This window comes from Larus michahellis, chromosome 1 (assembly GCF_964199755.1).
Source record: "Larus michahellis chromosome 1, bLarMic1.1, whole genome shotgun sequence".
NCBI classification, from domain to species: domain Eukaryota; kingdom Metazoa; phylum Chordata; class Aves; order Charadriiformes; family Laridae; genus Larus; species Larus michahellis.
The window spans coordinates 96,243,227-96,266,189 of record NC_133896.1 but is presented as its reverse complement, the minus strand read 5'-3'; the positions used below and the strand labels follow the sequence as shown (position 1 = coordinate 96,266,189).

At 48.3% G+C, this 22,963-nt stretch overlaps 1 protein-coding gene across 4 annotated transcripts in view; it reads right to left on the bottom strand.

Annotated features, from left to right (window-relative positions):
* Positions 1–22,963, bottom strand: part of LSAMP (limbic system associated membrane protein) — a 1,022,146-nt gene that overhangs the window by 290,548 nt on the left and 708,635 nt on the right. For all 4 annotated transcript variants that reach the window (XM_074594342.1, XM_074594328.1, XM_074594319.1 and 1 more), the window contains one exon: positions 19,757–19,835. In XM_074594342.1, the coding sequence (XP_074450443.1) occupies positions 19,757–19,835 (79 nt within the window). The remainder of the gene's footprint in view (positions 1–19,756; positions 19,836–22,963) is intronic.

The following is a 22,963-nucleotide window of genomic DNA, read 5'->3' as shown; positions in this document are numbered from 1 at the left end:
TACAATGATCTAGTAAGTAACCAAGTAACAGGCAAGCCCAAAAGAGTTTGCTCTAAGGGAGTGCACGTTAATATTCCTCCTTTTCTAGCTCTGATTTCTATGGTTATGTCTCATTCACCAGTCTCCATGCTTGTTTCTTCCCATCTGAATACTTTTCCTCCTACTTCCTCGCCTGTAAAAAATAATTTAACGACCTTTGAAAGATACTGAAAAGAGTTTCATTTGAACGGTGTGCAGAATGGCAACATTCTGGGGATGCTACTTGCTCTGGTGCAGCAGGAGGGTGGGTTTCACAAAGGTCTTCATCAGGTGGCTTTTGTTTCCTCTACTAAAAGATACCACTTAGTATCTTCTATCTTCGTAAGACTAAGTACTGGAGACAGTACATTCCTTGGGTAACATCTTTTGCATGGTAAGATTATAAACAAAAAGACCGCTTATAATCATAGAATCATAATCAAAGACGGCTTGACACTTTTCAAAAGCACTGGGTGCAAAGACGGTAGTCTGAATTCTGAATGATTACAATCTGCCTTCCCAAAATCCCTTTGCAGTTCCAACTGGACGCTTTCTTTTTCACCGCTTCTTGTCTTAAACCTGCTGCTGCTTGCTGTTTAATAATTGCAGGGTTCCGCCTCAGAGGTGACTGTGCTTGAGTGATGGGCAGAGCACAGCGACCCCTCCACGGGTGCGTTCTCATATCATTACCAGATGCGATGCCTCATCTCAAAGATTCCAGGGAAAGCAATAAGACTGCTTTAAGAAACAGTGACTTTTAAGAAAAAAAAAGTAGAGCGTGACTCTGTAAAAAAAGAGCGCAAATGAGCAACGCATCAACTCAGTTTATGAATGACTGAGAAAAGGCATTCTGCTGGGCTATTTGCTGTCTTAAGCAGGAGCACTGACCAGGCACACCATACCAGGTGATGCACGTGCTAGCAGGAATTATCTGAGTTACCTTGTTGGCTTCTAAATTAACTGTAAGCATTCAGAAATGAAGATTCATGTATGGCAAACTCATTAAAATCGTCTGTTCAGAACGGGCAAAACCCCAAACATAAAGATAGGATGCACTGAGACAAAGAGAAAAAATGAGGGCAAGTGCAGTACCACGCTGCAATACAATGTCCCACATCAGGTCACCCTATCTGCAAAAGATGCAATAGAAACGAAAGGGGTTCAAGGACAGGTGACACCCATGAGTTAGAGACCTGGCAAAATTTCTGTTAAGAAGGAAGATTGAAAACACCGGGACTTTTTGCTTTAGGGAGGAAACAAATCAGGGTGGATAGTATAGGGATATATAAAATAATGGAGAGTACAGCAAAGGCAAACACCCTGGTGAAGCTAGGGTGCATCCCGTACAACTGAAATGTTACCCATTTGAGCCTGGAAAGGATTTGCTGCATCCCTACTATGTGCAATGAGGTGTGGAACTCGCTGCCAGAAGGTATGATCCAGGCCAAACGCTATCCCTAAAAGAAGTACAATACAGTTATGCAAACTGCAAGAACATCCATGGTCACTTTACACACGATGGGAAAACCCATCCCTCCCCCCAGCATCAGTGATATCAGTCCTCTTGCTTCAGACTCCAAGCAGGAAACAATCTGTCCAGGACACAGAAATTTTTCCTATCAGCAAGTTATTTTGCATATTTGCCCACTTATGAGGGTTTTATATTTTCCTACATAATGCAAATTAAAAAATGCATGATACTGATGTAAAAGGGTTCTGCTATCATCTGCTGTTTCTTAAATTCTTCTGTTTGTGAGGAAATTCATATATGCTAAACAAGAGTCGGTTTGAAAAGCGCTTTCTCTTAAGGGTTTTTAAGTGTTCAGGCAAGAGAGAAAAGTGATCAACCTACTCGTTTTAACAAGCTCATGGCAGACCTGAAAAGAAATTTCCCTTTCAGATGGCTTGTGTCCCAGCAGCTACATATTCTCCCCCATATCATGTCACCCCTAGTGATTCTGAGTGATCTTCACAAAATGCTGGATCTGGCACTGACCCATCAGGGAACGCACTCATTCTCAGTAAACTTTTAGGGAACAGACAGCTTGTTTCAATAGATTTACAGTATCAGCCACTGAAAGGACCTGCCACAGACATAGCTCCGAGATTTACAGGGCTGTCATTTCCTGTGCCCCCATCTAGATCTTTCCAATGGAGCCCAGTGAGTTGTAACTTTGTAACCACCTTTTTTGGATATCCTGCTTTACTCCTTTCCAGAAAAGCAAATAAGTACATCTAAACCCAACAAAACACCCTGGACTGCTATCTGTAGGCTTCTCAACTCCCTTGCCTCCTTTACAGAGATGCATGAATGTAGGTTCCTCCTTTACCAGGATGCTCATTCTCTGGACCAGAACCTCCATTTCAGGGAGAGGGAAACTAAGGAATGAGCACTGATTTTCTCAGGAACCTAAAAGAAGATGAGCGTTCCCTGCACACAGCTTCATTTCCACTGAACTGGAACTGCCAGCTCTGGCCTTTCTGACCGCAACTGAGAAGAGACAATCTCCTGCTTTTGCATTTTGTTAGGAGACATTCATGCGATATCCTGGTCCAGCAGCCAGTTAAGTAGCACAGCTCTGAACAGGACCTATAAATTGGGATTCCAGCCAGCAAAGATTTTCACCACCTATGTCCGGCCACTAATTTGCTGAGACAAATCTCCTTTTTGAGTGTCAGCTTCTCACACTGCAAAATGGGGAGACTGACAGTGACTTGTCTCAAAGGGGAAATGAATTAAAATACTTTGAGATGCAGAAACGGCAGGGACTACTCAGCTAAATAATCTCCAAGTAATTCCATGTGCTCTGGCATAGATCTGACAACAACTTATCTATATATGCTTTTAATAGAGGTTAACATTTTCATTTTCTCCAAGCATATTTTAGGCTCCATCACATAAAAGCAAAGTCTACGTGAGGCACAACCAAGCAGAATGCACAATCATTAATTTCTGCAAAGCAGCCTTGGTGTCTGTGAAAAAACTCCAGGTAACTCAATAAATTAGAATAATAAACACAAAGGAAACCAGAGAACAAGCAAGGACAGGGCAGAAATTACAAATGGAGGCCGACAGCATAATACATGGTACAACAGCAGTCCAGAGTGGGTCTCTGTGAGGCACTGGGGAGGTGCTGGGAGACACACGTGAGGTGGAGAATATACAAGTCTTGGTACTGTTCCCTGTTACTCCTTGAATCTCATATGAGTAATTTTAATTTAAATATCACTGTGCATATGCCACCAGGGCCTCTCCCTGCAACGCCTGTGGGGAGATCTTCAGCTGGCAAGCACAGTGCAGCCCCTGTAGCCACAAACCCTCAGCGAAGGAACATTTGCTGATGCAAACACAAGCCCCAGAAGCAGCAAGCAGTGCCTAAGGCTGAAATGGTGCCGCAGCAGGGGACGTCCAGCTGCTGTCAGCAGGATGGACCCTGGTGTCAGCTAGGGAAATGGAAGAGACTTCATCTGCCCATAGGTGTTAGATGCTACTCGCTGCCTGTGGGCAGGGAGCAGGGGAGAGGGGGATGAACAACTGTGCCTCTAAACAGGTTGGTTTTGGCTCCTCTATGCAGTATGTATTCCTGCAGAAGCAAGTCAACCCCAGAGGGGAGCAGGAGAAAGAACCTTTAGTCCTGGAAAAGCACATTCTTTTCTTGTAGGAATGTTTGCTCGCTCCTAACGTGCCTCTCTCATGTGGCAGTAATGGCATCCCCCCGCCGCCAGCTCTTCCAACCTGGGATTCTCCCCACCAGCTCTGCCCTTGCACTCCTACACCCCTTCCACTGCTCCAGATCCATTTCTTTCCCCAGCACATCAGGCTCATGCATCTTCAGTGATCACTTCTGCAGCTTCTCCTATTTCAGTCCCAAGCCTCTTCTGAACAGAAAGTACCGTTCACATGAAAATGACAAGGACAGGCAGAAAGAATTAGGTTGTGAGGAAAGATTCAGCAAACTTGTTCCATTTTCCCTCTAGATCAAGACCTGAACCCACAGGAAGCCTCCAGAGGTACTATCTGCTGCAAACGTACTGTGACATTTAAGAGACCTCCTGGCGAGTCCTGGGAGCAGAGGGATGGACTTCTAGGGGAAAGTTTTCTTTTTGCTACACAAGGAATTGATGCTATTTATAACGATTCCTGCTGTCCCCAACTGGGCATGAAGACAATCAGCATCTGTCCAAGCCCTCGGGGAGACTGCAGAACCGGAGATGTATATGTATCTGTGCAGTGGCTGCTGCTATAGCATGTAAGCAGCAGGGTGGGTAGAGAGGAGCTGTGAAGGGCTCGGCCAGGGCTGGGGAGATGAGGGGCTGGGGAAGGGGGCTGAGAGGAAGGGGATGGTGCCAAAAGGGATGGGTTTTGCATGCGAGTGTCTGTTACTTGAGATCATACAGATGGTTTCTCTTTAGCTGCGGTTTTGAAAAGCCCCCTGCCTACTCTGCCGGAGGCCCTTTCCTGCCAGAGCCGAACCTGGAGCTCCCAGATGCAGGAGGAAAGCTCAAAGGTCTTTGAAAACAGAGAGTGCATTATGCTGGGGAGCTGGGAACTGGAACTCCATACAGGTAGTATCACACACCTGTGTCTGCTTGTCCTGACAGGGCGAAGCCCAGGAACAGCACTCTGACCGGGTCCTCCTGCCTGGCAACTGGTCCCCCTCCAGCCTGCCTCCGTCACCACCCCTTTGTCTGCAAGCAGCTCCCCTTCTTCCTATAATTTCTCTGACTTGAAGAGGGGCCCTGCCCATCTCTCCCGACTCCTGCTGCACCCTCCCTGCTCACACGGAAGTTTCCTCTCCTTTCCTTCCCCTCCTCCTCTGACACATCCAGGTTCCCCGCAAGGGGAACCCCTCATGCTGCAAGGCCCCTCTGGGGCATTGGTCTTCTGCTCCTTTCCTCTGCCCCAGCAGCAGCACAGACAATTGTTTTCTTGCTCCATTAAGCCAGTAAATGAGGCTGGCTTAGCTCAGCACCGTCAGCTGGTGCTCTGAGCCCAGGATCTGTCTTAGCACAAGAAGGAACACCGATGTGAACACAGGAGCGAAGGAGGAATTTGTGAGTTTGGCACCACGCTCTTCTACCCCCAGACACTGAGGAGAGCAGCTTCCTGAGACCAAATCAAGCAAGCTAACGTAGCCTGCAAATGTTTTGGGGCTTGGCCAGGTGACCGTGCTGCCTTCTTCGAGGCCATCCACCCTGCTCCAGGAGAAGATAAATCAATGCAAGGCAACATCTGCCAAGATATTGACTTTGGCTCTGCTCACGGACTGCCTGCACTTCAGAGATGGGTAATATTCAGCTTGATTATCTCTCACCGCCAAGAGGAAGTTTCTCTCTATGCTTAAAATCACTGGGATGAGCCAAGGAGGAATCGATCTGTGGGAGAGAAATGCTGACAAGAAAACATGAGTCGGAGACAGGATGAGAGTGGACGAAGGGTGAGAAATGAAGACAGCCTCTGGCAGCTTGCCTGGCCAGGTTAGCAACAGCCTGGGTCACTACTGCCGGAGAAATATTAAGACCAAACATATTCATCCAAACTTTACAGCAGGCCCCTGTACGCTCTTCCCCCCTCCCCTGAATAGCTTTACCTCTCTTAAGTTGGTCCTCAGCCTCCTAAAACATCCTTTCTCTACCCTCCCCAGCATCCTCCCTGCACCGGAGTTTTCTGGTTGCTACGTATGTCCCTGTAAGTCACCCACTTCACTGCTTAAGGCATGACACGCAGTGGTTGCAAGGCTCTCTGCCTGCCTCACTTTGTGTCTTATGCCACCTCCTCGGTGGTGAAAAGCCCCAACAGCACTCATACACTGTACCACATCCACCCCTCAGGTAGAGCCTGAGTCTCACGGGCTGATATCCCAAGGCACAAGGTGATGTCACACCAGGGAAAGGTGACATTTCATTAACAGAATGTGCTGACAAAGCCTCATGAGGTGAACGTTCAGCAACATCATCAAACTTTCCCAGGATAAAACACTGAGCCTTCAACTTGTTTTTCCTATCACATTTGTGGTAAAACATCCTCCAGGTCCTTGGCCCTCCAAAGGCAGCTGATGAGAAAAAGGTCTGAGACCCTCCAAAAGAAAAATCAGTTTTAGGGATAGTCTTGACACCGATTCCTACTTCTGTTTGCCAGATAGGTTAAGCATCACATGCTTGGACTAGAGTGGCACGGATTACAGACTCCTTGGAGCACACCACTCTCCTAGGATGGAAGGCAGATGGGCAGCCACAGCAGAAGAAATAGGTAAGGACCTTCAGGCCAGGCTCACTTGGCTCCTTGCTGAGGCACTTCTCTGAACCTTTCAGTTGTGTTTCTGCCCGTGCTTCTGCCATTCCCTGAGCCTGAAGGCTGCACAGAATGGAGAAGCAGAGGTAGAACAGACCTAAAGAGACCATCTAGTCTGTTCTTGTCTGTGAAGGATGGATCAGCTCTACTTCGTCATTTGTGGCACCTGTCACTCCTTGTTCATGTCTAGTCTGTCCTTAAAGCTCTCCAGTGATGGAGCTACACAGCCTCCCAAGGAAATTTGATTCAATGTTTACTATCTTTACTGTTGCAGAGTTTTTACTGACATTCAGCCTGTCTCTCTTGCTGCAATCTTAAAGCATTCCTCCTTGTCTTCTCCTGCAGAAGAGATCATTTCTTTCTTTTGAACCTTATATACCTGCATGCTGCTATTCATATCTCACAGTTAGTCCTCTCTTCTTTTAGGCCTAACAGCCCCATTTCCATCCGTCTCTCCTCACTGACTGTGCTGTCCAGACTTCTGATCATTCACACTGCTCTCCCCTGGACTACATCCAACTGGTCCACATCTCCTTAGAAACATAAAGTACCCCAAATAGACACAGCACTCTACTTCAGTGGATACAGTGATCAGAGAGCAGGCAAAACAGTACCCGCAGAGCAGAGACACAGCTAGAGCAGAAGACAACGTGGCATCCAGCAAGACACTGAATGATGTAAAATCTGCTGCATGCCCTTCGTTTTCTCTTCTCTGGGAGCTGGATGGTGCTCCCACTTTGAGCTCCAAATAAAAAATAAAAAAAAAAAAAAAAAAGGCATTTAAAAGGCTAACCGATCTGACTATGTCCAGAGTCCTTGACCTACCTGGCCTGCACTTGAGCACCGCTTCCCAACTCAGGTAAGAAGAAAGCTGCACATGTTTCTCCACCTTGGGACACACTTTTCAAATGGATAGACCTGCATGCCTCTGACTCATCGCCAGTACTGGAGACCAGCCAGGAGAATAGGAAGGGAAGAAATGCCACCCTAAAGGCCAATGAATACGCATGAAGCATGTTACGCAAGAACCCCTGTGGACCCCCTTGTCCGAGTAAAAGTCCTACAGATGGCCCATCACTAAGCACAGCTGATGCAGTGGGGAGGATGTGTGGGTGGACAGATTAATTTGATATTTAGCTGAAAGAACTAAAATGAGTTTAATGCAGTGCTAGGAAGACAGATTGCCTGCAGCACCTTCTGCTCCTGATTATGGATGCCAATCTCAGGTTTCCCTTAGGTGTAAAAGCAGCCAGGATGCGTGCATTCTCACAAAGGCTTCGGAGTCCCAGTCTCACAAAAAGGAAGTATCACAGGAGGATAATAAAGGGTGACCAGCAATGAGGAACATCCCTGCTACAGCACCAACAGCTGGCTTTAGTTTTCTGTAGCATCTTACAATTCCGTGCTAAAAAACGTGGGGCTGCCTCCCGAGTTCCTGGAAAGCCTCTCCTGCAATGGACAAATCTGACTGAAATGATTCTAACTCGTGAGCTAAAGACCTGCTGCTTCTCTTCAAGGTCAGAAAGGTCTGGCACTTGGAACACCAAGAACTTTCCATAACATTGCACCACCACTGTCTTTTAACTGCATCTGCCTTCTTTGCCACCTGCAAAAGAAAATCTCAGGTCTGCACCCCAGCACTGATATGTGTCTCCCCACATTAGCATCATGCAGGAACGTCAAGCTTCTCACCCAAGAAAGAGCTATGACAGAGGGGAAAAAAGCCGCCAGCTGCCCCCTTTCAGCTTCCAGCAGTAGAATCACAACACACTGAGGAAGCACTGCAGCACATTCCTCTGCTGACAGAAGCAAGGTGGCTTTCACACCAGCCTGCAGCCTCAGCTCTTGCCTGTCAGCCACCTCATCAATGAATGGGCTCTCCTTCCACTCGCTTTCCAACTTGGGCTGCAATTGAAATCAGAAGCACGTCACTGGGATGCAACAAGCATCCAACTACATTCCTGCTAGGAAGAGGAAAAGCTTTACTGGCGATGCAGCCCCATTTCTTACTATCCACTCCCCTCCCCTGCTCCCAAAAAAAAAAAACCAAACCTTTCTATGAGCTCTCAGGACAAATAGGCACCGGACATTCGGTGTAGGAACAGAAATAAATACACTGGGAATACTCTGCAGTCCCAGCCTGAATACAAAGTGCTGATTGAGCGTCCATGCCCAACAAAAGAGCTCAGAGTCTGCTCTATCATCTACAGCAGAAGAGCCAGGGCACTGCAGTCACTATGGTGCTCCCCCGTGCTTCTCTGCTTTTCCCCCAGCCCCCCATTCTTGCTTCCAGGTCCAGAAGGGAGGGAACTTAAAAGGAGATCAGAGTTGAGTGAAAGAAAAGGAAGAGGGGGAAGGGGCTGAAGAGTTAGGAATAAGGATGTGTGTTGGGGAGGGGTGAAAGGTGAGAAGGAGATGGATTGAGATAGAGAAAGAAAGCAAAGGAGGGAGGGAAGAGATGGAAAAGGCAAGGAAGAGATGTGACAGACAACTTCATCGAGCAAGATGGCAGGCTGGACGGGGGAGTGTGCCAAGCAGAGGGAGCTGGGTGCAATTTGCAAGAGGGGAGACGGGAGAGAGAGATTTCAGCTCTGTCTCTCTGATGAACTTATCTAACCTTTCTCTCTCAGCGGACAAATCTCTGCAAGCACACTCTCCCCTTTCCTCGCTGGCAAGAGATAGCCAAGGATGGCAGCAGAGGGAAGGCAGATGAGGTAGAGCATGTGCACAACTCAAAGGCTTTGGGCACACTCCAAGTCTCAGCAGTAGGTATAATAACAACAGGCCCTAAGGAGTGGGTCTAGCTGGTGAAGGAGGTAACTCCTTTTCTGTTCCTCATTAGGATGGGGGATACTGCCCCCATATGCTGCCCCGAACTGTTTACTTCCCCAAAACCATGTCTGCCTTATTTACGTAGCATACAGGTGAGAAAGGCAATCTGCCTATGCATGCTGCTTTGTGCTTTCTCTCTGGGTTGGTTTTTTTTTTTTTTAATAAACATGGGGCCAGTACTACCCGGGGCCTGCCCCTATCCATACCCCCCATCGCCAAGTTGATCCATTTCAGACAACCGTCATTAGTGGGAAAGTTGAAGGGAAAAGTCACTACAAGGGGGCTGCAGTTGCTTAGTTTCTTACCACAAGGCCCATGGGTTCACGGGACCCGAAGTCAGCTAGTCACAAGGTACTCGGCTTGCACACGTAAGGCCTGTCTGAGCACACAGCCAGCACTCCCATCTCAGCCCCACCACACCCAGGACTGATTTCAATTAAATAGCGGTATAATCCAAGAAACAGAAATATACGCCTGTGCGGGTGTATGGCGGGTGCGTGCCAGCAGCTGTGGGGGTGTGTGTGTCAATTTTCTGTGGCGTCTTGAAGAGCTCTGGAAAGTAGCTCACTCCCTCACGTTTGCTCCAGCCCCAATTGCCTCTCTGCAGTGCTACCAGCCGCCACAACGGTTGGTGGCACAGGGTCACTGGGTGGTGACAGCAGTGACTGGCTAGGGAAAGTTAGCCAGTGCATCCAAAAGGGTTTACTTAAAAAGGAGTGATCTGCTGTGGCCAGGGTTGAGGGCTGAGGTCTCTGCAGGTCCTGCAGGTTCTGCTACTCAGGGAGCAAACAGGTGGTGGTGGGAGACATCTCCATGGCAGAGGAGAAGGCTCTGGGTGCCCAGTAAGCTGTGGGACTCCAAGGTCCTCATCCCGCTGTCAGGAACGAGAGCTCTGCTACGCAGGGGCAGCCAGGATAAGCCTGTGGGGCCAACCCGCGGAGCTGGAGGCAGGGGACAGAGTCTGCCTGAGAAATAGCAGGGGGCTGTGGAAGGACCATCCCTGTTTAACCAGCATGCCAAAGGCTAAGGAGGCGGCAGACAGGAAATGGGGGAGGGCGAGCTGCAGCACTTCCCTCCCCATCTTCTTCCACCAGCTTAAAACCTCCCCTGTCCTTTGACTCGAGGGGACTGCTAAGAAACCTACCTGCTCCGAAGGGACAAACAGGTTCCACTGAATCATGGCTCGCACGTGCCCCTGCTCATATGAGGAGCGGGGATCAAATGCCCCTTCCCCCACAAAGCCCCAGTAAACAACTGCCTCAGCCGACGCAGGCTCCCTGCTCTATAGCTGCAGGCAGGGAGACTACAGATCACATTATACTGTACTTGGCAGAGAGGGGACAATAATTTTTCAGGTGGCAATCACTCCCTGAATCCCACTTTTCCCCAAGCTCAGAGGACACCCTTGAAACAGATGGGGGTTCCTAACGTCCCTACGCTACCTGCAGCACTCAGTAGGGTTGCTACCTTGTAGTGGTGGTGTTTTTCTTCCTTTTTGAGCATTTTCCAATTCCAGCACGCTTATTTATGCCTGGTCCCCTCTGTCACACGCTCTCCTTTCTTTTCCCTGGCAAGACGAACCAGGGGCCTGATCGTGGACAAATTCCTGATGACTCCTGTTGGGAATCTGGGCTGGGGGTGGGAATGGGGCTCACTATGAAGGAGCCAGTGTGAAGGAGTCAGCTAGGCTTTGTCACTGTGGCTCCTCTCCTCCAAAGGAAAAGAAAGAGATAATGATGTTAGAACATTTTAACCTTTCTTTTTCTGAGCTTGATAGGCTTGGCCTGAGGCACCTTTCCTAGCAAAAACAGGCTGCTGTAAGATTGATTGGTTGGGTGCAGAGTTTAAAGGTAATTTTCTCTTGTCACATGCACATAAATTATTGTGGCTCAAACTGCGCTCAGCTCCACGTCTCACTTGTTCGACTGCTTTTATGCCCGGCTCTGATGAGGGGTTTTAAGAACCACGTCCAGTGCTCCCCAAGCAGCATCCTATATAAATTTATATCAAGAGCACCACAGGTGTACACACGAAGTTAGTGTCTGGGTGGAGGGTGGAAGGGGCACATGCCTGCAAATCTGTACAGCCAGGGACTTCCAGCTGCAGAAATTGCAGCGAGAGCCCTGTTTGCTCAGCTATGAACCTGTTTAAAATGTTCTGTCCATGAATGCCAGGGCAAGGAAAACTCATCCACTCAGATTATTCACAAGGGGGAGAGAAAAAAAGATGCACATGCACACACACAAAGGAAGCACAGCTGCAGCCAAAGTGAATTCATTTTTAACATTCATGAAAATATTCACAGAACACTTCAGTGCTATTTGCCTAAATTTTGCTGTTTGGAGTAAACACTTGAGCCAGCACAGGCTGTATGTTCTAGGCACAATACCGCATCGGGGATTAGGGGTGGCTCTTGGCTCTAAGTCGCAGATTCACACTATGTCCCCAAGTACATGCGGCCCCCTCACTTTAAGGCACAGATTCACAGGCTGCCGCTGCGTAGTTCCTGACTCTTGGTTGTTGCAAAATGACTTTTTAAGTACCCGCAGCCATCACATTCCCCATCCATCGCAACCTTATGGAACAAAGGCGTGCGTGCTCTGCCAAATTTAAACACAAAAACAATGGCAAACAATGAGAGCTCTGGCGCACGCCTGGTCTGGGGGGAACAGACCTCTTTTTCCCCTCTTCCACTTCCCCCTCCCTCTCCTCCGCTCATCCCCTTCACTGGTTTCTTTCCCTGAGCGTCCGAAGCAGCTCACACAAGGGAAAATGCTACAGCACACAAGGGAGACTCAGCTGAAGCCCTGAAGACAAGAGCTGTGTGCGTTGTCTCTTCCTCCTCCATAAATACAGCTGAGACGACGACTGGATAATTGGCTAAGTGCCTGTCAGCTTAATAACAGAGAGAGAGAAAGACACAGAGAGGGAGAGATTTGTATTTACTATTCAAAGTCATGGATGCTGCCTGCCAGTGGATTTCAACATGGGTTTTGTTTGCACAGTGAGGCACGAAGTGAATGGACATGCAGCTCCGAGCCATGGTCACCCTTGTCTGGCCTTGTTTGAGGGTGGACCATCAGCCTGGCATGGAGCGAGAAAGCAGAGCAGGTAGCTGCCACACAGGTACCATCAGGTTCCCAGTTAGAGTATCCATGGGTTCCCACACTGGAAAGCACCATCACCACCCCTGGCGAGATACTGTTGTCACTGACACACTAAGTCACACCATGTTAGGGGCAATGACAGTGGTGCATCTCCAACATGGTCACCCTGCTGTTCCTGAGAGGAGGGGGTGCAGTGGCTCTGGGAGCGGCGGCTGCACAGCTGTGTGGCCACCCCTGTTTCATTTTGCAAATGCACAGCACAGGGGTTGGTGCTTGGGGAGATGGAGTCCTCTCAGCCTTTCCATCCCCCTTGTAAATCTGGTGCTCTTCTAGGACCCCATCTAAAGGGGAGCACCTGTGAAGTGAAACCACTCGGGCATCTCTCACCTCTCACATTGAGGGTGGAAGGGTATGTGCAGGGGAAGAACCTCCCTGCTCTTCCAAAGCTTTCCTTGTCCCTACTTCTCTCTGCCACAGAAATGCAAATTTCAGTGGTGAAAGTGGTGCTTTTTTCCTTAACAGCTGTAGCAACTGGGGCACAGTGAAGCGAAAGGGCACTTCCAGCATTAGTGATGGTTACTGAGGCCCAGGAGCCAGAAAAAGCCACACAGACCTCCAAGCAAGCAGTCTGTTATCCTGTCCAGGGCTGCCTCTCACCTATATGACACCTGCAGCTTTATGGAGTATACGAACATTTGTTCAACTACACACAAGAAAACATTTTCTGTCTTTAAAGGGGAGCAAACGTAGGGAAAGACACACTTGTGCACAGGCACACGCAAGCACGCACCCCCCAAACCTCATGCAGATGTGTTATTGCAAAGTCTCTGCTGAACTCCAGCGGGCTCAATTCCATCAAGTTAGCTCTGACCGAAAAAGCCCAACCCCAATGAAATCAATAGAGCTGCGACAGGGCTGTTTCTCCACTCTTTGCACGGGGCCGAGCACAGTGGGGGCACTCTGGGGTTACAGCCAGCCTCTCCCACACAAACAAGTCGCTCCTAATAAAAATCTGCGGAAATATACATGCACAGGGGAGATTGGCTGTTCAGATTATTTTGAAATAGCTGTTTCCTAGGCAGAGGCGAAACTCATCGTTATTAGTTCCCATTACTTACCATAAAACCAGACACGTTAGATGTGCCTGAAGCCTGAAGCAAATACTTTGGTGTCAGATTCAGCTGAAAATCACATTCGTTTCTTCTTCAGTGAGAGAAGAGTAAAAGAAAACTCAGTAAATTCCTGACCTCACCTTTGTGCCCTCCATTGCACTTACTCCAGCAGAGCACGAGTTCACACAAGCCAGAGTGAATTTTGATGGACAACAAAACCAGGTACCTTCAATGAAAATGGCTATATTCAGCCTCGCAGTAAGCCTGCTGAAGCCCTGCTGCTGCATCAGCAGTGAGCTGTGGCCCCGCAGCTCTGTCAGAATCAGATGCCTGTGGGTCTGAATATAAAGGGCAGGTACGCGTAATATATATTTTGAAAACTTATAGTTATGAGATGGCAAATTCCAGTAACTGTGAGCTATTTTAAGACTGCGTCTTTCCTCATGACCTGCTGGGGAGGGGTACAGAGTGGAAGAGGTACTGACTCTGAGACACTCCAGGTAACACGTACTACTATATAAATTTTAATGCCAACTAAGTAGGAAAACATATGGTACTTAGCTGCAAACTGAAGTGTGTGTGCAGACTCAGGGGAGGAGGTTAAAACCATACAGTCTGATACTGTCTCTCCCTCTCCATCTTTCTGAATGCAAATTATACATACAGTGTTATTAAATAGACATAATTTCACCAAAGAAAACTCCTTTTCTTTTCTAATTTCCATTCCACCCTTGCTCGTGATGGGTTAGTCCCACTTTACAAAAAACACCGTATCACAAGGGCCCCAGTCACTACTGGGCATACTATATATAAATATTGTGTGTGTATAAGGAGAGATGCTAATTGCCAGCCTCTGACCACGTACATATTGCAAGTTCCTTTATCATATGTATACACGCACACTCACATATCTATGTATGCATGTGTGCCTTCATATAATGGCACCATCTGCTGCCAGACCTGGAAGTTTTGCAACATTGTCTGTTACTACATTTACATGTGTTTTTAATTTTTTTTTTTTTTAAAGGAAAGTATCAGCAGAGTACAGCCCCTTTTGCACAGATCCCATCATACCCTCTTTTGACACACGTACGCTAGATTTGATTATAAAGGCTTTGTATATACTGGAGAAAAAGGAGAGCATGTGGGACTTGCAGTCAATACCAGCGCAGATGAGGATGTACTACGGGAAACCTCGTTTATCGCGTTTGCTGGGTTGTTGCGTGGCTGAACCAAAAGGCAACGCAAGCTAATGGATAGGTCGCTAGGCTGGGTGCGCCGGAGCCCTGCTGTGCAACCCTGGGCGAGTCCCCTCACCTCCGGGTGCCTCCTGCCCACCCCCAGCCTCTGCCCGTCCCAGCTAATAGCCTGCACGCCCCGCGGAAGAGGGGATCTCTCTTACTCTGCGCTCGCGTGGCACTTAATACAAAGGGTGCCTCAACTTAGTGGTGGCCTTTAAGTGCCACAACAATACTACTAATAATCAAGGTTACAATTTTACTGCCAAGACTGTATTATTATGTAGCATTATACCTTTGAACATGCCTATTCTCATTTCTAGCAAAGGGCTCAGCTCAGTGCTCCCTGTTATAAATTATATGCTAATTATAAGTGTAATCTGAACAGCTTTTACTTTTCTTTTAAAATGACTGTACAGGGCATAAACTTTGTTGTGATGCTGTGTTGCTCCTTTGCCTGAGGTGCCTTTGTCCTCTAGCATAGCTCCACATGTAGAATATCAGCAAAATACTGGGAGGCCAAGAACAGAGTCTGCATAAATTGCTTATATTGCAGGATTACACCAGCAGCGCTATCGTTACTGCTGGTAATTTGATTCTAGCCCATCCTTTGACACAAGTAACTTGAAGAAACTAAGTACCCATTAGGATGGAAGTTCTTAAACACGCTATCATCCTGAAACTTCATATTATTTAAAAATACCTGGTAAAAATGGAAATTGCACACTCAGTTAAATGTTGTTTCTCATCAGTGCATCAGCATCAGATTGATTTAATTCTTGATGAAAAGTTGATGCTTGGAAAAACTCAAGAACAATGAGCCAAATTCTGGCCTTGGCAAGATCCCAGTTCTCCAATGGGCTGAGCAGCGCTCAGCAGCTTAAGCCCTGGATGAGTCACTTGTACCTCTTTAGTAGCAATCCCCAGGAATCTGCCCCAAAGACAAACACCGTATTTCTGGCAGTGCCCTTGGGCTCTGGTGGATTTGTACTGGTATAACGGAGCAGGTGGGAACAGGGATGTGACCCACTTTGGTTCCAGCTGGTGATGAGCTCCATTCCAGAAATTATTAAAGGCCAAATCTGCCCTGTGCCAGGACTACTAAACGACCTGGGCAACCTGCAAGTCCCACTAAGGCCCTTAGAATAGTGCTTTAAAGGTACTTTGGGTGAGCTGCTGTGATGGCTCCCGAGAGAGCTGATCTTTCCCCCTCACATGCCGTACCTTATCCCACAGCATGAAATTCCATTGCTGTTTTGCTTCTAACCCATCTTAAGCATCAAACACGACACAGAGGCACAGTTCCTTCCCTCAGTTTGCAGTAGCTTGCCCTTCGCTACCGCCCGTGTCCCGCTTAGCCAAAGTCCTCCCTGTTTGTCATCCCCTCCCTAGGCTGAAAGTGCATAGCAAAGCACAGGGTCCTGCCTTTGCTCACCCAACACTCGCAGAGCAAATAAGATGGGAGAGGATGCTGGAGGCAGGTAAACAGAAAGAAGATTTGGCATTGGGGCTTGTTTTTCTTTACCTATTTTAATTAGTTTGGGGGGATATTTTGTGTGTTTGTTGTTCGAAGATTCTTTTTTTTCTACATCAAGCAGGGAAGCTACATACAAAACCTGACAACCTCATGACTGTGATCTTCCAAGCAAAACATTGGCAGGAATTGGCAGTTCCCTCTCAATACTCAAAATAAGGTTTCGTGTCCTTCTTCACTTGCTGAAGACAGAGTTAAAAAATGAAACCTTAGTAAGTCTGACAGGCTTTCTGATACACAGCGTCATCTTTGAAACATCCTGCTCTCTTTTCTTAGTTGTAGCTGGCCAAACAGCAGAAGCTCTGTTCAGCCCTTCTCACCTGTTGCAGCTCTCAGACCCCTCCTCCCTTCTCAGCCTTGCTCTAAGGAGCGGATCGTTACCCTTTTCCCTGTGGATAGTCTATCACGAGCTATTTTTATTCTCTCTCTCTGCAATTCCCTGACTAACTTCCCCATGCCAAATACTCACTAAAAGTCATCAACCTTCAGCAAGGCCAACAAATTAATCAAATGTGCTGCCAGGTCATTTAGGAGATGAGCCGGTATAGAGTTAGGAACATTTTTTAAAAGTTCCCAGCAAGGGAATATTTTAAATGCCATAGCTTTAAAAAGTCATATCCAAACTTCCCAGAATAATTCCATTCTGAGTAACAAGCTGTAGATAAAGCTCCAGAGGAGCGTCTTCCTTCGGGAACATTAGGGCTTATAATAAACTATTTTTCTCTGCTTCACAGAACAGTCCACCCACCCATTCTTCCACCTACAAGTGTAACACTATATACAAACGTATAAGGCCCCAAAGGAGAAGAATAATTCAGAATACCGTCCTTGGTGCTTTGCTGAATAATTTACACCACAATTTACATGAACAAAGTGTTTTTAGTTATATTATCACTATGTACCTTGCTTTTAATTTTCTCCAACTGCGTATCATTTTTTCTCCCTCCTACGTTTTCATTTCCCTTCAAGCTACAGGATGGAGCTACTGGGCACTGGTAAACCACCACTGCACGCTCCCTCTTCCTTCTGAAGTAGATGCATAGCAAAGGCAGGTGATATGATCTCTGTACAGAAATCTCTTACCTATCTCCCTGTGGAGGTAAAGATCTGCTCTGAGCACAGTTAGTATAGATCACCTAATGGTTTTTCTCCATCTAGCTCTTCCCCTTGCATTGCCACTAGTGGATCTATAGGCAGGGAGAGCGAGATACTAGGAGTTTTTCAAACACAAGGCTGTCTTAAAGCGAGTTATGCTCTGGAGGGTCAGGGAAAACAGCGAGGGGGAAGCTAGCAAACCAACCTTTGCTTTAAAACAGAGTATAAAATGCCAACCTGCGGGACCTAAAGTGTACAGGACAGAGGGAAATCTCACCCCTTCCAGCCTCATGTGGCAGTCCTGTCTCCCAGCACAGCCTGGCTTCTGCCTCTCCTCTGAAGGAAGGACCGAAACATCCCAGAAACCTGGGGCTGGTCCCAGGGAAAGGGAGAGGAGACAACTGCCCTTCTTAGGAAATGTGGAAAGCATAGAGCTGGCCAGATCTGCTTAAAGAGCTTAGGAAGGCAGCTGAGGGAGGTAAAGCCTGTGCACTGGCCACAGTCACTTCTGACAGAAACACAGCCTGCCAGGAACACAGTATTGCTCGGGGCAAGCACTTACATGGCCGGGTGGTGTGCTGCTCCTGCAAACTGTGTCACTTGGCACACATCTGGCTGACACAGCTGGATCACCTCACTCAGGTATTTTATTTTAGTGCCTGACATAACACTGGCAAGCCACACACTCCACACACAATCATGGAAACCACTCTCCCATGCAGCCCCGTTGAGCTTCCTGATGAACGCTTTACACACAGCACATGCAGGCACCATCTCCACCATCCGCTCAGCCCTCTCTGCTGCAAATGCAGCGTCTAGATAAACTCGAAAGCTGCAAGGTTAAGTGGGAAATAGAAATCCAGTGACCCCTGTCTGGGCAGGTGAGCTTAATGACTTGTCTGCTGCTGTATGTACCAAACATATGTTGGCAAACATCTGCCCGAGCGGCCCCTCCAAAATAAATGATTGATGGAAGTGATTTGCCTTTAAAAATGTGGTAAGTCAGCTGCGAGTCCCGCTAGAAAAGGGTTAATGGGATATATGAATTGCTAGTGAGTGGAAGGGAGAGGAGAGAAGCTGGGAGTCAGAGGCAACACCCCTTGTTAGGTGTTTACCATGTCGCATCTAAACCCCTTCCATCGCATATGCAAGGCAGATGAATTACTCTGTAAATCCTATTACTCCGTGTGGATAAATCTTACATGCGAGTTAACAAGTCTGGAGAGCTGGGGAATGGAAGCTGCTGAACAGATATTCCAGAATCAAAACAACCCAGCACACGGGAGCTGAGAGACGCGATACGTGTACACATACGCACACACGTCCCTCTTCTAGCATCCTTCTTCCCTGATCCCATCTTGCTAGCTCACATACCCCTCTGTCATTAAATGGGAGGGATGCAGGACACAGGGGATCATGTAGCCAACCATTTGGTGACATCTAGCAGGATTTATTTCAGAGAAAGAGAAAGAAAACTTTGCTGCTGCTGTTAGCTTTGGTAGGGAATTGCTCCCTTGATGCTTCAGGGTTTGTGCACTATCAGCTCCTCATACAGATTACAGACTTATTTTAAATTACGTCCAGTAGTTTTATAGCCATAACACACAGTGTGTGCACATACTCGCACGCACAGAATTTTCCTTCAGTAGGGAAGTTACTGCAGGTGAGTTGAGCAAGGCAGAATTTGAAAAAGAGACCCACAGGAAAAAGATGACTGCATTTCAGCTATTTGGGACACTCCTAACTGAAAACCCAAGTAACCTCAGAACTACCTTTAGAAAACCTGCACGATGAATACAGAAAAACAACACTCAATACTGCCAGTGAACAAGGCTTCATGTGCAAAGATACCCTCATCACAACCACTCAGACACGCAAGCACAGCATACACTCATTTACTTAGCCCTACAAAAAAACCAACACAGCAAACGAGATACAAGCTTCGTAAATGTCGGAGCTCTTACACCATTTTTTTCACTAGCCTTTTCAACTGCTGTATCCATCTCCCTCCTCGCTACACAGTAGAAAAATAAATAAATAAAATTAAAAGCCAGAGTTTCCCAAAAGAACTTGCCTGAGAGTTCTGGCAGCGCCAGGGATAAAGTTTTTGCATAGGTACAAAAAGAAGTATGGGAAGATCAATGGAACATCTGGCAAGCGCAGCTGGATCCCTTTTCGATTTCTCCATTGATACCGCAGGGCTGGTGGAAAATGTACGTTCACGAGAGCTGGCTAACACAAACAGATCTTTCCCCACTGAAATTCTTTTGATCCAGAGCACTACGCAGAGGAGAGTGGTGGCAAGAGGTTTTCAAAAGCTTTGTGATTTTTTTTTTATATTAAAGCACAAACACACATGCAGAGCTTGTTTGTAGCAGCTGCTGCTGCTGCAGTTCGAGAGGTAAAATAACACACGCTCTCACAGAGACATATACACACACAAATCTGTATCTCACCACATGTATATGTTGCATACATCGAAATACAGATACACACACAGAAAAGGAAAAGTTGGCAAAATGCCCTACCTGAGGATGGCTGTGTCCCCCTGCCTCACGGTGATGTTATCGGTACCTCGGGTAAAATCCACGCTGCGGACTGGCAGCCCTGTAGGGAGAAGGCAAAGCAATCTCAGTAGGACCAGCGGTAATTGTTTCCGATCAGGCTGAGCCCTTGCTACCATGGCTGGTCTCGTCGAGTTTCACCGACTGTACTTGTCTCTCTCTCTCTCTCTCCCCCTGTGTATGTGGATAGATAGATGTGGAAAGAAAAACAGTAATAATAATGTACAACTCTCGCTCTGATCGACAGCCCCAGAAAGGGGAGGTGATTTCACAGTCCTTCTTAGCTGCCACTTTCTCTTCCTCTTTTCAGTCTCTTGCTGGCTTCTTTCCCCCCCTTGTCTTTTATTTTTTTTTTTTAACGCTTTCCAAAAAAAAGTCTTAGCACAACCTTCAATTAAAAAAAAAAAAAAGGCAAGAGGAAAAAGTCAGGTAGCAAAATAATTTAAAAACAATAACAATTAAATCGACCCGTTTGGAGTGATGGAGAGAGACTGGAAAAAAAAAAAAAAAAAAAAGGAATAAGGAACAAGACGAGTCCTGTGCCGCCGGGCTGCGCGAGTGGATGGTCCTGCTCCAGTGCGCGGCTGTGCAGCCTCCCAGTCCCGAGCTCCCTTCCTAACCCACTTTCCCAGGCGGAGCGAGGGAGGGAGGGAGCGAGGGAGGGAGAGAGGGAGAGGAGGGAGGAGGGAGGGAGCCTCACTCGTGAGACGGCAGCTCGGCACCACGGCGGCGGCGAGCGCGGGAGGGGAGCTGCGAGCGGCGCCCCCCGTCCCTCTCCCGGGGGGCGCAGTCCGCACCGCCGCCCCCTCTGCCCTCGCCGGGGAGAGGGGCTGCCCCGGGCGGCCATGGAAACGGCTCCGGGCCGGGCCGGGCCGGGCCTTTCGGGAGCCGGACCGCGGCTGGGGAGGGGGGCACTGCAGCAGGGAGAGGGGGCATGGGAAGGGAAGAGGGCTTGAGTGCAGAGAGGGGGAAGCCCCGAGGGAGAGGGGGCTGGAAAGGGGAGGAGGGAGAGGCAGACGGTAATGGGAGAGGAAGAGGGGGCTGGAGGAAGGATGGGGAGGGGAGTGCGAGCGGGGAACTGGAAGCAGAGAGGAGAAGGCAGGAGCAGCCGGGAGAGGGGCAGAGAGGATGGAGGAAGATACGGCCAATATTCACAAGAGAAAATACTGAAGAAAGGGGGGGGGGGGGCGTGTGTGTGTGGCAAAGAAGCTGTGGCCAAAAGTGCAAGCAACTTGGCTTTGCGGCCTGAAGCCACAAGCTTGCTGATTTACAGAGCGGCATTCTTGGCAACTGCCCCTGCAGCCTCAAACCTTGCTTTTTCCCCTTCTCAGACTTTTCCTCTCACCAGATAAGCGGTTGTACATCCCTCCCCTCCGCCTCCCTCCCACCTCCCTCCCCTCAGCCCTTCCCGCCCCCCACCTCCTTTCCCAGCCTTTGAGGGATGGACCGCAGACAATGCTGGTATTGAGCCGCCCGCAGTGTGAATGCTCGGCCTGTCCTCCCCGCTGCCAGCGCCCGCAGCTGAGCCCCGAGCCCGGCAGCAGCGCTGCTGCCCACCCGGGAACGCTCCCACCGCTCGCATACCATCACCGTCGCAAGGGAAGGGAGATTAAATTAATGGAGAGGAATAAGCCGTGGGTTTGTTTTTTTGGTTGGTTTTTTTTTTTTTTTTTTTTACTGCTGACGCCTGCCTGCCATTCCCCCAAGCCCGCTCGCTCTCCTCTGCCTGCGGGAGGGATGAGGAGAGCTGCTCCTAGGGATGTTTGGCTAGCGTAACCCTTCTGTGGCCAAAGCACGGCAGGGCTGGGAGGGGGAAGCAAAGAGGGAAGGGGTGGTTTGAGGGGGGGTCCAGGGAAGTGTGTACAAGAAAAGCTGAGGGGAACTCCGCTGTGAGTTGCTGTCCTGCCCGGTCACAGCACTGCTGCGTGTGTGTGCAGGAAGGGGAAAATACAGGTCTTGTATGCTGCCTGCTTCGCCTCTGCTCCTGGAGCCTCGCGGGGATACAGTGGACCCAAACTGGAGCATCACACAAATGGCCACATGGGATCAGATCAAAGGTCCCTCTAACCCCGTGTCCCATCTCTGAGCACAGCCTAAAGCCAATGCCTAGGGCAGAGCACAAGCACAAGGCAAGCAGTGGTACTGCCCCAGGGCACTTCTCTCATTTCCAGTGATTTGTGGCTAAGGCATGTCCCCAGCCAGTGGCACTGTCTTTGTAGTTAATGGCCCTCGATTGATTTTCTTCTTCCAGGAATGCGTCCAGTTGCTTTCTGAACCCTTAGAAACTGGCCCCTGCAGCCTCGGTATGGAAAGGCCTTGCTGTCTATGAGTACTTAAACAATCCCTGCATGTGTTAAAGGCCCACAAATTAAGGGCGAAGGTCATGACACCACTGCTCCGGTGCCACGCATGCAGCAGCAAAAAGATGACTGCTTTGTATTCAAGCCAAGGAGTGAACCGATTCAGCCATTTCCCCTGCAGGAGACTTGGCACGGATGGCACCAGAGAGGGGGAGCAACGAGAAGGAGCTAAGGGGTTAATCCACACACTGGGTGTTCCCAAGCTACCTCAGAGAGAGATTTCACTTGACATGGGTATTGCTCTGAAGACGACCATACTGCTGATAGACTAGTAGCCACCACTCCAGGGCGACGGACAAGCGCAAGGAACAGAGAGATGCCATCAGCAGGCTGCTGGCATCCCAGATGATGGGCATCACCAAGAGGAAACCTCTGCAGTGTCGTGACAGAGTTTGAGTACAGCTAAAAGACCTGGTCCCACATGAAGTTGCCAGTGACAGAAACGCACCCCTCTTGCAAGTCAGAGTGTTGCATGGATCCTTTTTACAAGGGTCTCCCACATATGTTTCATCTACATTTAATAAGAGCTATTGTATGTTAATTAAATGCCAGTGGAGTAAGGAAAACATATTTGTCGAAGATTAACTATTATGCAATGCAAGAAGCATCTGCCACCCAACTGCTAGAGCTCACTAAATATTTCCTTATCTCAGAGTATTTACTTAGGAGGCAATAACTATCCAGTTAAATCTAAATTTAATGCTTAGTTAAATATAGTTCATGGAAAGTGGCACCAATATGTTTTATACAGAGAACGACAGAGGGGGTTTCAGGGAGGGAGAAGGAAGGAATCCTGTCCCCAGACTCTGGT